At 36.7% G+C, this 14489-nt stretch overlaps 4 protein-coding genes across 4 annotated transcripts; 2 read left to right on the plus strand and 2 right to left on the minus strand.

Annotated features, from left to right (window-relative positions):
• Nucleotides 1–68: 68 nt before the first annotated feature.
• Nucleotides 69–1225, minus strand: LOC110228628 (ethylene-responsive transcription factor ERF105-like). The gene has a single exon (XM_021026440.1). The coding sequence runs from the start codon at nt 1014–1016 to the stop codon at nt 321–323; it is 696 nt and encodes a 231-aa protein (XP_020882099.1). The 5' UTR covers nt 1017–1225; the 3' UTR covers nt 69–320.
• Nucleotides 1226–2174: 949 nt separating this feature from the next.
• On the plus strand, nt 2175–3023 carry LOC9300178 (oleosin 14.9 kDa). Its single transcript, XM_021015408.1, has 2 exons — nt 2175–2573; nt 2687–3023. The coding sequence occupies exons 1-2, from the start codon at nt 2269–2271 to the stop codon at nt 2805–2807; spliced, it is 426 nt and encodes a 141-aa protein (XP_020871067.1). The 5' UTR covers nt 2175–2268; the 3' UTR covers nt 2808–3023.
• A 214-nt stretch (nt 3024–3237) lies between these two features.
• LOC9300179 (ubiquinol-cytochrome-c reductase complex assembly factor 1) lies at nt 3238–5570 on the minus strand. Its single transcript, XM_002865801.2, has 7 exons — nt 5229–5570; nt 4612–4825; nt 4348–4514; nt 4125–4249; nt 3931–3991; nt 3792–3840; nt 3238–3619 (listed from the first exon to the last, which is right to left on the minus strand). The coding sequence occupies exons 1-7, from the start codon at nt 5394–5396 to the stop codon at nt 3558–3560; spliced, it is 846 nt and encodes a 281-aa protein (XP_002865847.1). The 5' UTR covers nt 5397–5570; the 3' UTR covers nt 3238–3557.
• Nucleotides 5571–6365: 795 nt separating this feature from the next.
• LOC9301922 (polycomb group protein EMBRYONIC FLOWER 2) lies at nt 6366–12176 on the plus strand. The gene is made up of 22 exons (XM_021027212.1): nt 6366–6638; nt 6751–6875; nt 7066–7213; nt 7408–7463; nt 7638–7752; nt 7850–8009; nt 8104–8154; nt 8314–8453; nt 8632–8694; nt 8784–8905; nt 9150–9214; nt 9317–9369; nt 9479–9532; nt 9614–9673; nt 10094–10140; nt 10235–10335; nt 10503–10722; nt 10876–10924; nt 11001–11084; nt 11360–11439; nt 11642–11731; nt 11823–12176. The coding sequence occupies exons 2-22, from the start codon at nt 6838–6840 to the stop codon at nt 11920–11922; spliced, it is 1896 nt and encodes a 631-aa protein (XP_020882871.1). The 5' UTR covers nt 6366–6638; nt 6751–6837; the 3' UTR covers nt 11923–12176.
• Nucleotides 12177–14489: the final 2313 nt, after the last annotated feature.

Consider the following 14489-nt stretch of genomic DNA (forward strand, 5'->3'; position numbering starts at 1 on the left):
GCCCACGTCTTCTCTTTTTACTCTTTGTACGTCTATTCTTTTAAAAGTCATGTAAGTGTTACTTGATATGTTTTAATCTCATTATAAACAAATCGTCTTTGCTCAAATTAAATGAATTATACAGCATTCAAACATAAAGTCTAAGGGTATAAAGCAGAAGAATGAATGAATAAAAGCAAAGCATTTTTTACAACTAGCTAATCTAATAAGATTTGAACAATTAGCAAGTTCTATTTGTTATCATCTTCTTGGTGTTTTGCCTGTAGATGATATTAAAGTTTCTGATGTCACCTAATGTTGGAATTTTCCCAATTTGCTCCTTACGTAACCACGAGTTGTGAGTGTCCAAGAGATGGATAAGGAGATAACGGAGGCACAGAAAATATTCTCATCTCTTTACTGTCTTGTCCGTCCCAAAACCCCATCCAACTTGACGGTGTTAACGGGCAAACCTCAGCCTGAGCCTGAATTTCTGCCTCTTCCCTCTTCACAGCTTTATGGCTACACAGGTTACTTCCATGAATTTCATCCTCCGTTACTTGTCTCTTCCTCTTTGCTTTTAAAGACACAGTAGTCTTGTTGTTATTGTTGTCGTCTCCTAAGTCCTCGTGCTTTCCTGCTTCGAGTGGAAAGTTAAGAATGGCTTTGCTTCCTCGTAGTTTAAAAGCAGCCTTGTCGTAACCTCTTGCAGCTTCCATGGCTGTGTCAAAAGTGCCTAGCCAGACACGAACACCTTTCTTGTTTGGGTCTCTGATCTCAGCCGCATACTTACCCCACGGTCTTCTCCTGACGCCTCTGTAGTGCCTTTGATCATCAACCTCTTGAACCACTGGTGCAGTTGTAGGAACTGCTATAGTGGCAAGAGGTGGCTTGCGTTGGCTTAGAGTTGAGGTGGTGCAGTGGTGGATGGTGGAGACAAAGGTGTCTAAGGAAGGGAAATCGGTAAGAAGGTGTTGGGTTATGAGATCTAAAGCTGATTGGTCTTGTTCTTGTTGTTGTTGATCTGAAGAAGCCATAGATGAAAGGTATTGGAGTCTTTTTTAGTATTTGATTATGGATTTTGGGTTTTCAGAGTAGCGGGAGGTTATATATAAAAGTGGGTGAGAGGTTTCGTAGTTAGCTTCTCTGGTTGGAAAGAGGAAGGATCCTGTTTTCAATATTTTTGACTTGGAGTGTTGCAAGTGGACTCTCTAAATTGTTATTTTAAGATAAGAAGGATTTCTTTTTGTTGTGAGGGGGCCATATTCACAAGCTAGTGTCTATTTCCAGGCTTCTTCATATATACAAATTAAAAATTGTTTTTATTAGAGAAATTTGAAAGAAACATTGACAATTTTTTGCTTTTATGTGTAAAGTTTAGTTATATTTTGGAAAGGTGCACGCATTTATGTCCACTTGCCTGTTTTAGACAATATTGCCGCCTTGGATTCTCTCGCTTGGGCACACTATTTGAAACTTATATCTTTTGTTTAATTGTTTGAAACTAATTTAAATTTGGTTTAGTTGATTTTTGTTTCTTTCACGGCTAAGCAATGAAGTGTAGAGTTATTATATATAGCGACTTGCCAATTGGACAATGAAAGTTTGAAATTTCTGCGTGCACGTTTTTGTCCAATAAATTAGAAGATGTCCAAATAAATTCATGTTCATGGTCAAGATTTGAAAATTCCTTCTTTAGTGTTTGATAAGGATTAGATTATGAAGATAAAGACCAAGATAATACGTTAACAAAACACAGATACTACATTAATTACATTACATAATGTTCTTAAACCACGATATATCCGCCGACAGACAAAGAAATTGAATTTCGGACTTTCAGGCGTATAGTATTGCTCCTTTGAGGCAACGAGCTACTATTCTCTGTGGGCTAATTAAGTTGGTTTGGCCTAATAGATATTGATTCCAACTTCCTTTTCTTTGCTTCTAGAGTGGGGAATGGGATCAAGACCATAACATCACGACCGATCAATAATAACGTATTAACGTGTATATATATATCACGTGACTTATGTCCCGGTCCATTTGTTTCCGATTGCAAAAACAAAACGGCCAAACGTACGTGTCGCAAAACAGACCCCTCTCTGATCTCATTAACACATGCAACGGCTGCATGAAGACACTTTGAACACGTGACACGGCTCAAGCGAGCCCCACCAGCTCTCCTCTCCTTCATAAATCATCATTGCTTACTCCAAAATACATCACTACCTATTCTCTGCTAATTTCTACCATTTGTGTTAGAGGGATTATAATAAAAAAGAATCAATGGCGGACCAAACAAGAACCCATCTCGAGATGATAAGCCGAGACAGTACCCAAGAGTCCCATCCGAAGGAGAGGCAGATGGTGAAGGCAGCAACCGCTGTCACAGCCGGTGGATCCCTCCTTGTCCTTTCCGGCTTAACGCTCGCCGGAACAGTGATCGCACTCACGGTAGCCACTCCTCTCCTCGTCATCTTCAGCCCCGTCTTGGTTCCAGCAGTGATCACCGTCGCTCTCATCATCACCGGATTTCTTGCATCTGGTGGCTTTGGAATAGCCGCCATTACCGCCTTCTCTTGGGTCTACAGGTAATTTATGAACACAAACAAAACGTGACCTACAGGTTTCAAACCTAGCTTGCAATGCACGTTACAGTTTATATTAAGAGTTAGTTTGAATATTGGTGAATATATATATTTAGGCACTTGACGGGATCTGGATCGGAGAAGATAGAGAATGCTCGGATGAAGGTGGGGAGCAGAGTGCAGGATACCAAGTATGGGCAGCACAACATTGGAGTCCAACACCAACAAGCTTCTTAAAATTCAAAGGCTAAAATCGATTTCCCACATTAAATTGTCATCCATCGTTTGATCTCTCTTCTCATTGTTTTTCCTCAACGTTTGTGTTGTCATAATGTATGATAATAACATGCAATGTATGATGTAATCTTAATTTCCTTCTTCTTTTCTTTGTTGTTGGTTTGCGAGTAATGTTTTGATCCTTCTATTCTATGTGAGCGGAAATCTTCATATAGACACTTAGTGGCATTGGTACATTACACAAATCTTCAGAATCACCTTCTACGCGAGCAGAAATCTTTGATCATGAACATTTGTTCTCTATGAAAGCACGCTATTATGAGATACTTCGAAAAGATCATCTAACTCAAACCTACTTCCATTTGGCACAATTAATTAGTTGTGCTAACCTCAAAGAGCAAAAAAAGAAAGATATAACCAGTACTATAAAAGACATAATAAAGATGATGAATTCCACATTCGAACATACTGTAGTTATAAAATAATAAAACTGTTTCAAATACAAGATCATAAAATGTTAAACCGTAGAGAAGTAACTACTACCGCCTTCTATAAAGGATAATGTACCAATGACAGGAAATGCTCTATTTCAGTAATCTTATTAACTTTCACAATGTTTTCGTGATCATCTGGAAGCTAACAACCAGCATATTCGTTTCTTTGGTTGGATATAAGAAAACCGAAGAAAAAGGAGAAACAAATGAAAGATTGATTCATAAAGCGCCATGGCTTCTTCTAATTTCATTCAAGTCACAGGGGCTTGTTCTCCAAAGGGGTGAAGGAGAAATTACCGGAGAATATGGACTCATTATCTGTGTATTACAAAACAGAACTATATAAGAAAGGGTATATGTCTTTTCGAAATGCAAGTGCGAGTAACAGAATGGGGCAATGCTAACTACAGTTTCATAGGTTACTATATAACTAAACTGTATGTCGCAATTGATAAAGCATTATAAGATAATGGAGGTTAGTGTTGTGCACCTGTTAAAGAAAGAGAACCAAGTTCTCTCCGGACATATCTTGCCATTGCCTGAAACACACAAGCGATGTCTCAAAAATTTCGGTACACAATGCCTAATGTGTGTGTGTTTTGAGAGAAATAGGGAGGAGAAAATCATGCCTGTGCTGCTTTTAAATCTGTGTTATCAGGTGTTGTTGTTCCATCATCAGAAAATACGTTCCTACAATCCAATTGCATTTAAGGTTCTGAGACAAATCCACTATCTATGGCTGCATTCAAGCCGAGCTACTTTTGCTGAGTAACTAATATCTACTGAATTCATTGCATAAAGAATGACGTTGTAGAAGCTTTACCTCCATAATTTGATTTGTAGTTCATTTGGTTTAGCTTCTGGAAGTAGCGCAGCATCATAGGCAACAACATTTCCATAAAAAATTCTCTCCAATTCCTTCATCCACTTGGCCAGCAGCAAGTTAACCTGCAATTTCAAGAAAGATTAAGACCATCTTATTTTAAGGAATCTTATACGATTTATCTTGGAAACTAAAGTAAAGCAAAACCAATTCTAGCACGTACCCCGGCTTTAGATACCCTGAGTTCCACATCATGATTGTAGATCTCATAGACATATTGACCAAGGTCAACACCTTCCTGTCCATCTTCCTTCAAGCGGCGTAAAACAAGCCACATATGAAGGACAAGCAGCGAAAATGTTATTTTGAATGTTTTCTCCAAGTTGAAAACTGCAGCAGACACAAAGCACCCAATATATAAACAAAGCACAAAATGTAAATACATAATTCTGTTTGCAAAAGTTGTGTTGGAAACCATATAAAGTACCATCATATATTGCTGGTTTGTCGACTTGTGCAATGATTCGCTTGTAGATCACGTTAGCCCCACGGATAGACATGCTCTGTTTGCTATAGAACATCATCAGCTTGAGTATGAAACGACGAATCCCTACATAGTCTGGTTCATCAATTCTGAGAGGAGAGTCTTTGGGTAGAGCCAACGAACATGGCTTTGACCAAAACATCTTATCCAAGTTTATCTGTCAAACATAGAACAAATCCTTTTCATTAAAGAAGACACACGATTATGCAGAAGCAGTTGACTAAAAGGGCATGAATCTAAATCACAAATATACTAACGAAACTCCAACAGAAAAAAAGGGATGAATCCAAATCCATCCTCGTTGTAATTTCTTACAAATAAATCCTAAATGAACTACACTGGGGACGCAGACGTCAATGTAGTCCCGGATTCGATTACATTAGAAACAGAGAGAATCAAATTGAGCTGAACATATAGTGCGACCTGAACATTCACAACAACTAAACATTAAGCTAATAGTACATGGCCGATCAGAGACTTTAACGAACCCAGTAATAGCTAGTTCTGCAAACGAGATCTTTAAACTGGGTAAACAAAATGTTAGCACTTTAGGATCATACCGGAGATTTACTGGGGAAATCCTTCTTCGGCGGAGGATCAGCCGCCGCAGGTGCAACAGTCGCGTACCCATATCGGGAGAAAAAGGAGAGATTTTTCATCGATCCATTTGTGGTCAAAGATCGAAGCTTTGAGGTTTGAGTGACGACTCGAGCTAATCTGGGCAACATTTGAGAGAAACCCTTGTGGTTTTTACTCAACAGATGAAGAAATCTGAAGGGGGGATTTGAATGAGAAAGATCGAATTCTAAAACCCTATGCGAAAAACCCTCTCCGACTGATTGTGAATGATGATGGTCTGGGACCTCTGGGTAGTCAGTCGTCCACGTTAGCGTCTATTTGGCCAGATGATTAACTACACTGCTAACATACGCCGTTATATAAAAACATACACATTACCGATATTGGTTACAAATGATGTTTGATTTTTGATATCCAATTTATGGTGATATGAAACTGGCTAGTTTGTTATCCATTTTTTAGTGGATCTCTAATTTGAACTCAAGTGGCTTACATTGACTAGTTCAGAAATTATGCCTTCTCATGACCATTGGAGAATTTAGTTAGTTTCAAATAATATAAAGAATTTTAACTAGATTTTATTGTGAATCGAGTCTTAATTAAAATAGTTAAAGTCACTTTATCCGAGAAATAGTGATTTTCTAACAAATATAGTAATTAATACACTTTGATTATAAGTTTGACGCCGAATATTAATTTCAAATAAGCAAAATATTGTTTTGTTTTTAAAAATATGGTTATGGTATATTTAGGTTTTTTTTTGTCTCTCTTTCTTAAGTGAAACGGTGTCGTTTTATAACACTAACACGATGTCGTTTAAACATAACATAGACGACTAACGGAAGATTAATTTCGTAAACGTTTTCTGTTTGTCTACTTAACGTCAACCAAACTTTAAAATTAAATTTTGAAGTCAACAAAAACTTTCCGATTTAAAGGAGATTTTCAAAATCTATAATTAATTAGTTCCAAATTTAAAAATTCATGTACTTTTTTTTGACATTTTTCCATTAATAAAGCATTGTTATAAATAAAATGAAAAACAGTAAATAGTGTCGTAACAGATTGTTCACGTGAGAGAGTTGGTAAGATTTAGGACATACATATTTTTTCTTACAGTCTCCTCAACAAAAACAAATTAAACTTATTTATTTATTTCTCTTCGAAACGCTTCCTCTTTCTCTCTCTCAAGCTGTCACAGTCTCCTCTGTATTCGCGTGAAGAAGATAATTTCTCACGATTAGGGTTTTTTTTTTTTTTTTCCTGGGTTAACTGTTCCATCTCCATTCTAATCTTCAGTTCGAGATCTCTGTCAATTTGTTGAATCTGTTCTCCATCTAATTAGTTCAAGTCCGAGACTTTGGATTGAATTTCTTTGCTGGATTTTCGAGGTCACTGTTACTTTTTTTTTTTTTGTTGTTTCCTGCTAATCGTTTGTGATACCCATTAACGAATGGCCCTTTTTTTGTTTTTGGGTTTTTCTTCTATACGATTATGTTGCAGGTTTTGTAGCTGAAGCAAATTGTAATCTGTGATGGTGTATGTAGCGATTCTGGGTATGGTATTGTACTCTAGGATCTCGTAGCCAGAATGCCAGGCATTCCTCTTGTCAGTCGTGAAACCTCTTCGTAAGTCTCTTTTTGCCATCTTTCAAGAACAAATCTTTCCCCTAATTCTTCTATAATGTCTGTCTCTGCAGCATTGTGTCATTTAGACTACTTCTCTTATGTGTAAGCTGAAGAATCGTAATTCATACTGATCAATTTTTTTGTTGTTGTGTCTTTACAATTTTGGTTGCGTATGATGGATGAATCACAGTTGTTCAAGAAGCACAGAGCAGATGTGCCATGAAGACTCCCGTGTGCGTATTTCGGAAGAGGAGGAGATTGCTGCTGAAGAGAGCTTGGCTGCTTATTGCAAGCCTGTTGAACTCTACAATATCCTTCAGCGCCGTGCTATTAGGAATGTATGTGTTTTCTTAACTCTTACCTTTCTGCAGAGAAAATCTATATAATTACGCGTAAACAATATAGCTTAGCTGGTATATTACAAGTATTGGTTAACGTTTGATATAGAAAATTCCCATGGAAGTGTCGTTTGAGTTGACTTCATTTGCTATGCAGTCCATCCTAATCATTTCTTTCTCTGTCTCCCGTGTAGCCCTTGTTTCTTCAACGATGTTTGCACTATAAGATTGAGGCAAAACATAAAAGAAGGTAAGATTTTTTTTTTCTTTCTAATGTTCAGAATCTCCATTAGTTTTGGGTTATTATTAGACCATACTTCAATAATTCATTCCGGACCTGAATGCTTTCTAAGTTTCCGGGAAGAAGATGTTGAGACTTTTGCCAACTGGTGGATAGTAATCAATATATATTACTGCTTTGCAGAATACAAATGACTGTGTTCCTCTCGGGGACTATAGATGTTGGGGTACAAACTCAAAAATTATTCCCTCTGTATATTTTGTTGGCAAGACTCGTTTCTCCTAAGCCTGTCGCCGAGGTATGCCTTTGAACCTCTGACAGAATTGGATTGATCTTTATTATTTGTAACTTAGCTATTCATTACTAACATTTTTCTTGGAATTCTCAAATTATAGTATTCTGCAGTATATAGGTTCAGTCGAGCATGTATCCTAACTGGTGGCCTGGGGGATGACGGAGTTAGTCAAGCCCAAGCCAACTTTCTTCTCCCTGATATGAATAGACTCTCTTTGGAGGCTAAATCAGGATCACTCGCTATCTTGTTTATCAGCTTTGGTGATTAAGATTGACTGGTGTACAAAATTATTTAAAGACATTCATAGATGTACAGTATTCAGATAAACTGATCACATTATTTTCTTTCTTGTAGCTGGTGCGCAAAATTCACAATTTGGCATTGATTCTGGCAAGATTCATTCAGGTATTTCCATTTCTTCCTTAATAGAACATTTTAATATTGAAAAGTGGTGTATCTTTGGGCAAACCAACTTTCCATGTCATAGTATGGAGAATCTCAGTCCTATTTCTGAAAGTCTTTTTCTTCATTAACTCTTATCATCATGAGCGTTTTTTCTGGCAGGAAATATAGGAGGACATTGTTTATGGAGCAAAATACCCTTGCAATCTCTGTATGCGTCGTGGCATAAATCTCCAAACATGGACTTGGGACAGAGAGTAGACTCAGTCTCCCTTGTTGAAATGCAGCCTTGCTTCATAAAGGTAAAAACTAAGTCTTTTCCCCTTGTTAGTGAAATGAGGACTCTAAATTGAACTTCTTTTGTAATTTGAAAAAGTAAATTGGAAGTAATTGCTACTGTCAATTATATTTTTGCTGTTAGTTTTCAATCTTGATTATTTAAATGAAAATATTACTGGTATAACTTGTCCACTGCTGCAGCTAAAGTCCATGAGTGAGGAAAAGTGTGTGTCGATTCAGGTGCCCAGCAATCCCCTCACCTCGGTAAATTTGCACTCTGCTATACTTCCATCCATTATTCTGAAAATTTCATTTAATCGTATTCTTATAATTCTTATACTTCTTATTTGAAGAGCTCGCCGCAGCAAGTACAAGTCACCATATCTGCAGAAGAAGTTGGGGCAACGGAAAAATCTCCTTATAGTTCATTCTCCTATAATGACATCTCATCCTCTTCATTGTTGCAAATTATCAGGTAATCTTCAGTTTAGTCTGCAATCTCTTGTCTGCGCTTTCAGCTTTCTTGCCTAATCTCATTATGATTTTTTGGAATTGTATAAAATCTATTGGCCGGTCTGCTATCTCCCTTAATATATGGTTGTCAGTTTTCTGAAATTGTGACTGTCCTCCTCTTTTATGGGGTGTGTACAAGTCGTTACGTACAACTTATAATGTCCATCTCGTTAAGTTTACTCTAAACCACTGCATTCATTGCATAGGTTGAGAACACGAAATGTAGTTTTCAACTACAGATACTATAACAACAAATTGCAGAGGACCGAAGGTAACTTAGTATTATCCTAACCTGTTTCGTACCCATGTATGCCTAAATATTTCATCTGTTTGCCTAACCTGTTACTGTATATATTTGCTATGTGTCTTGCAGTAACTGAAGACTTCTCTTGTCCATTCTGCTTAGTAAAATGTGCCAGTTTCAAGGTGGACTTTCATTTCCATTCTCATTCATACCTCTCAGTCAAAGATACAGCTGTAGTGACTAGTCTTTGTAGTGATGCAATCTTTTCTTTTTCTCCCAATCATGTTGTAGGGCCTGAGATATCACTTGCCATCAACCCATGATCTCTTCAATTTCGAGTTTTGGGTTTGTAACTTCAAAATTCAGTTAACCTGTTTACTCGTTTTTATTTTGTGGATGCCATTAATCTGCTCCACTTGGTTTTAGGTAACTGAAGAATATCAGGCTGTAAATGTCTCCCTCAAGACTGAGACAATGATGTCCGAGGTTAGAACATTTTGTTTGTTCGATTTATGTTCATTAGTTTCTCTGCTGTAGATCTTATAGGCTGTAACAATTTCATATTTCATTTAAACTAATATCCTCCATGGGTTGTTGACTTTTGTGTGGTTAAATAAGGGAACTGGAATCTTTAGTTTGCCACACTGTGATCCTTTCTAGTGTCCTTAATAATGTGAAGAGAATAAAATCAAAATGACATTGCTGTGGTTGTGGCTGTTAACTTTTTGTGGCCATGAGGCCATCAAAGCTCAACTGTAGAATAAAGTCCTGGATTATATAGGAGTCTCAAACCTAATTGAAGTAGTTGGTTCTACAATATATTCTATGTCTTTGTAGTTTTTCCTATTTGATGATTACTCTTAGCACAGTTTTCGAAATGTTAATGTTCATTAAAAATCTACTCAGATTAATGAGGATGACGTTGACCCAAAGCAGCAAACTTTCTTTTTTTCGTAAGTTATCTGGCCTATTATGTTTCCTTTACTTATCTTTCCAGCATCGGAGAGTGAGTCTTCCAGACCATAAAAATTCTTCTATATGTGACAGTTCAAAAAAAGTCAGACGGAGGAGGCAGAAGAGTCAGGTACGGAGCTCTAGGCAAGGGCCTCATCTTGGATTAGGTTGCGAGGTGCTAGATAAAACTGATGGTATGTGTTTAACTGAAATGACAAGATATTGAATTTGTAGTATTGGCTTCTTTTGTGACGAGAGCCTGTCTTAGTTTTCTATTTTACGAGTATTTTACTTTGTTATGTGCAATTGTGCATGCGACAACGTTGGATCATTTGGCACAGCTTTTTATTTTTATTTGCAGATGCTCATTCTGTTAGAAGTGAGAAGATCCAAATACCACCTGGAAAGCATTACGAAAGAATTGGGGGTGCTGAGTCTGATCAAAGAGTTCCTCCTGGCACGAGTCCTGCAGACGTGCAATCATGCGGGGATCCAGATTATGTGCAGTCAATAGCTGGAAGTACAATGTTGCAGTTTGCAAAAACGAGGAAACTATCTATAGAACGGTCGGACTTGAGGAAGTATGTTTGACTTCCTTTTGTCGTTCTATCCTCTTCTTCGATTTTCATTTAACTTCATATGGTTCATGCATGAAAATTTATGTCCTAGTTTTATAACAAGTAGCTTGCTAATCCCAAATTATGTGAGTGAATTTTTCAAATTCTTTCCTCCAGCCGAAGCCTCCTTCAGAAGAGACAGTTCTTCCACTCTCATCGAGCTCAGGTGATTTAATTTTTTTTATCTCTCTTACTTTTGAAGATTGCAATTGATTTTGACTTTATGGTGTGTACTATCGCAGCCCATGGCTCTAGAACAAGTACTTTCCGACCGGGATAGTGAAGATGAAGTTGATGATGATGTGGCAGATTTTGAAGATAGAAGGGTATGTTTTAGGGTTTAACATTTTCACCACATCAGTGTTGGGCAAACGTTAGGAGCAATATTGTAATGGTTAAGTGATCGATAGAAAATATGTGAGCAAGCCTCATGGTTCGATATGGAACAGTAGAACCAGATCATTAGTGCTTATATAACACTTGTTAAAATACGAAGTGTATCCGTTTGTTCTCGAGATGAACATAGTTTGTCTGATTCTCCATTAGTTTACAGTGAATAACTTTTTTTCCTATTACTATTTGAAACTCTTCTTTCTTTCAGATGCTCGATGATTTTGTTGATGTGACTAAAGATGAGAAGCAGATGATGCACATGTGGAACTCGTTTGTGAGGAAGCAGCGGTATGTCTTATCTATTTTCAGTACATGTGATGTGGAGTTTTACAGTATATACATTTAATTTAGAGTCGCATGTAATAAGTTTCTGGATAATTCCTGGATGAGTTCCGGTAAAAAAAAAAAGTGAACAATTAGATAACATCTGCGTCCATGTTCTCTGACTTATGATAAGCATTACCTTGACACTGGTTTGGACGCTTTGCAGAGTATTAGCAGATGGTCACATTCCATGGGCATGTGAGGCATTCTCAAGATTGCATGGACCCATCATGGTTCGAACACCGCACTTGATTTGGTAATTCAACTCTCATTTCCTCCATTGTTTTGTCAAGGGTTTCAAAGAAGAAAGCGGTTTTGTTGATAGATGTGAGTTTTTTTGTGTGTAGGTGCTGGAGAGTGTTTATGGTGAAACTTTGGAACCACGGCCTTCTTGACGCCCGAACCATGAACAACTGTAATACCTTTCTCGAACAACTCCAAATTTGAAAACCCAAGAAACCATTAATTTAAGTAGAGGAACAAAAAAAAGGGGAGAGAAGAAGAGTTTTGGGGTCTCATTAACTACTTTTGGTGTTTTAAGAGAGAGGAGCATATTTTTTTTTTGGTGAGTGAGGAGCATATTTTATGCATGAATTTGTCCTCTCTTTTTTTTTTTTAATTTTATTTATAAATGTGTACATTGGCTCATCTTTGACGCTTGTTTTTTGAGTACTGCTTTATATACATGTTCCTTATTCATTTAGGATTTCTATTGGTTCATGTACGAAATCATATGGTAGAAATACTAATTGACTTTATACATAATAGAATTGGTAATAAATATTCCTTTTGCCAGAAAGATATTTGAGCCGATATGGTAATAAGTATAGATGAGCACGTAACCGTAATTCTATGATAAATTATTTTCGAAGGTGTATATATATATATATGGAACATGTATATAGGAGTCTAGAGAATTGTCTGTGAAAAAGAAAAAGAAACAAAACAGAAGCTGCTCTGTTGCAAAGGTAAAATGATTATTTGTGAGATTCTGTAATAATGCTTTTTTTTTTCTTCTTCTTCATAATATTCATCCTCGTCTAAAACTGGCAGGTTCTCTTGACGTAGGGATGATGGAGTCTGTCCTTGAATTCTTAAAGGAGCAAGACCTAACTCTTGATCTTGTGGACACGGTTCTATGCTTGGTGACATTCATTGTGTTCATGATTTCGCCCTTCCCATACAGGAAACGTATTCGAGATTGGCAACTTAATGAATTCGGAGTCGCTATATCAAACCACAAATATGTCCTCTTTTTGTTCTTCTTCTTCTACGTCGCTAAAACACCTAACGACAGTTGCGCTCAGAACCAAAGGGAATGGGGCCTTGTTGTGTTGAGGTTTGTGACCAAAAGTTGCTTCACCATTCTCTCTTATGTGGTCCTCGTCAAGGTTTGTGCTATTTTACTTTCCAAACCACCCTTGGAATCCACGGACGACCTTCGAGACAAGAGCCAATGACCTGTGATGAATCTTGTAGCTAGGGTTCATGCTTGAATTCATTTTCTAATTATTTTTTTGTTTTAACTATTTAGGATCTTTTTATATTTAATTACTTATTATTTGTTTCCAGGCCGGCTCTACCTATGTGCAGGGGGTGCTCATGCACAGGATCCATCTAATTTTACTTTTTTTTTTAACTAAATTTATTAAAATTAGGATCCAAATTTTTTTTTACAAAATACATAAGAATTAGGACCAATTATTTTTCTCAGCTCAGGGTCCTTAATTTTTTTGAGCCGACCCCTGTTTGTTTCTTCTTCTTAGTTATAACTAGAGGTTTTTCCCATCCATTCTTCTTTATTCAATTTGGTGTTTTCTTAGCAAATGTACTACTCTTATTACAGAAATCATACTATAAAAAAATATTACCCGAAACCGATGTATGTGGGTAATAATTAGGTGAAAACTATTATTTTTAGAGACATCTGGTAAGTGGTCATAGATTGTTCTTCATCTAGAACGATGTGATACTTCTCGTGGAGAAATAGATCGTCTTCTCATGGATTCAAAAATACATCTTGTTGTTAAAAACTTTAAATTGTAAATTCATTTAGTTAATTATCTTATTATCAACTTCGCGTTTGGAAAAAAAAAATTAAAAATTGGAAATATCATCTTCCAAGATCCGATCCCACACAAAAATTTTGGAAGACTTTTCTTGTACACAGCATTCATGAGTTTCTTCTTAAAGTCTTAAGGGTTCTTGTTTTCGTGGGTCATTAGTATTTTCGACCCGGTTATGGATGTTAACTCTGGAAACATGCATCAACATATGTCAGAAATTCCTCGAGTTAGTCTTGGTAGAAACAAACTCACCTTTTTAACTTTCTTAAAAGGGAATGAGAGACAAACATCCTATGGATCAAGACTTTACTACTAACATTATCATCTGTTAATTATAAATCTAGTCTCAACAACATGATTAGCCAACTGAATGATATACAACCTATTGCCATTACATAAATCAATTTTATGATCAATATTTCAAAGTAACATGATAGGGCAACCAATCTTCAGTGGCAAACTGTTGTTAGTAAATCTAAACAATTTGACGTACGCTATTCATAAACTCTTAAGAGTAAACCATACTATCAGTTGTGTTTGTAACTGACGTCTCAACACTACACATGTTAGATGAACAAACACAACCATAAGTACGATTACATGGCAATAGCATTCAATTCCTATAAAATTCATAAACTAATGTGGGTATTAGAAGGTGAAAACGTTATCTGATATATGTTATATAGCATATACTCGTTAATCATATGCACATATTGGTTTCTTGGATTTAATATAGCTATCTCTTCAAGGAAATTATGATCACTTTCTTTTGTAAATGAAAATGATTCTCCATAAACTTCCTTTACTATTTCTTCTCCAGGATGCTCGCACTCAGTTATCAGCAAATCTTCAGGGATATTAATCTCAGTCTAACCATTGTTTGGCTCATTGTTCTTTCAATCACCAATATCTAGAAAAGCTTTAGGCCCTGTGGGCCGGGCCGGGCCA

Source organism: Arabidopsis lyrata (genome assembly GCF_000004255.2).
Source record: "Arabidopsis lyrata subsp. lyrata unplaced genomic scaffold ARALYscaffold_8, whole genome shotgun sequence".
Lineage (NCBI taxonomy): Eukaryota > Viridiplantae > Streptophyta > Magnoliopsida > Brassicales > Brassicaceae > Arabidopsis > Arabidopsis lyrata.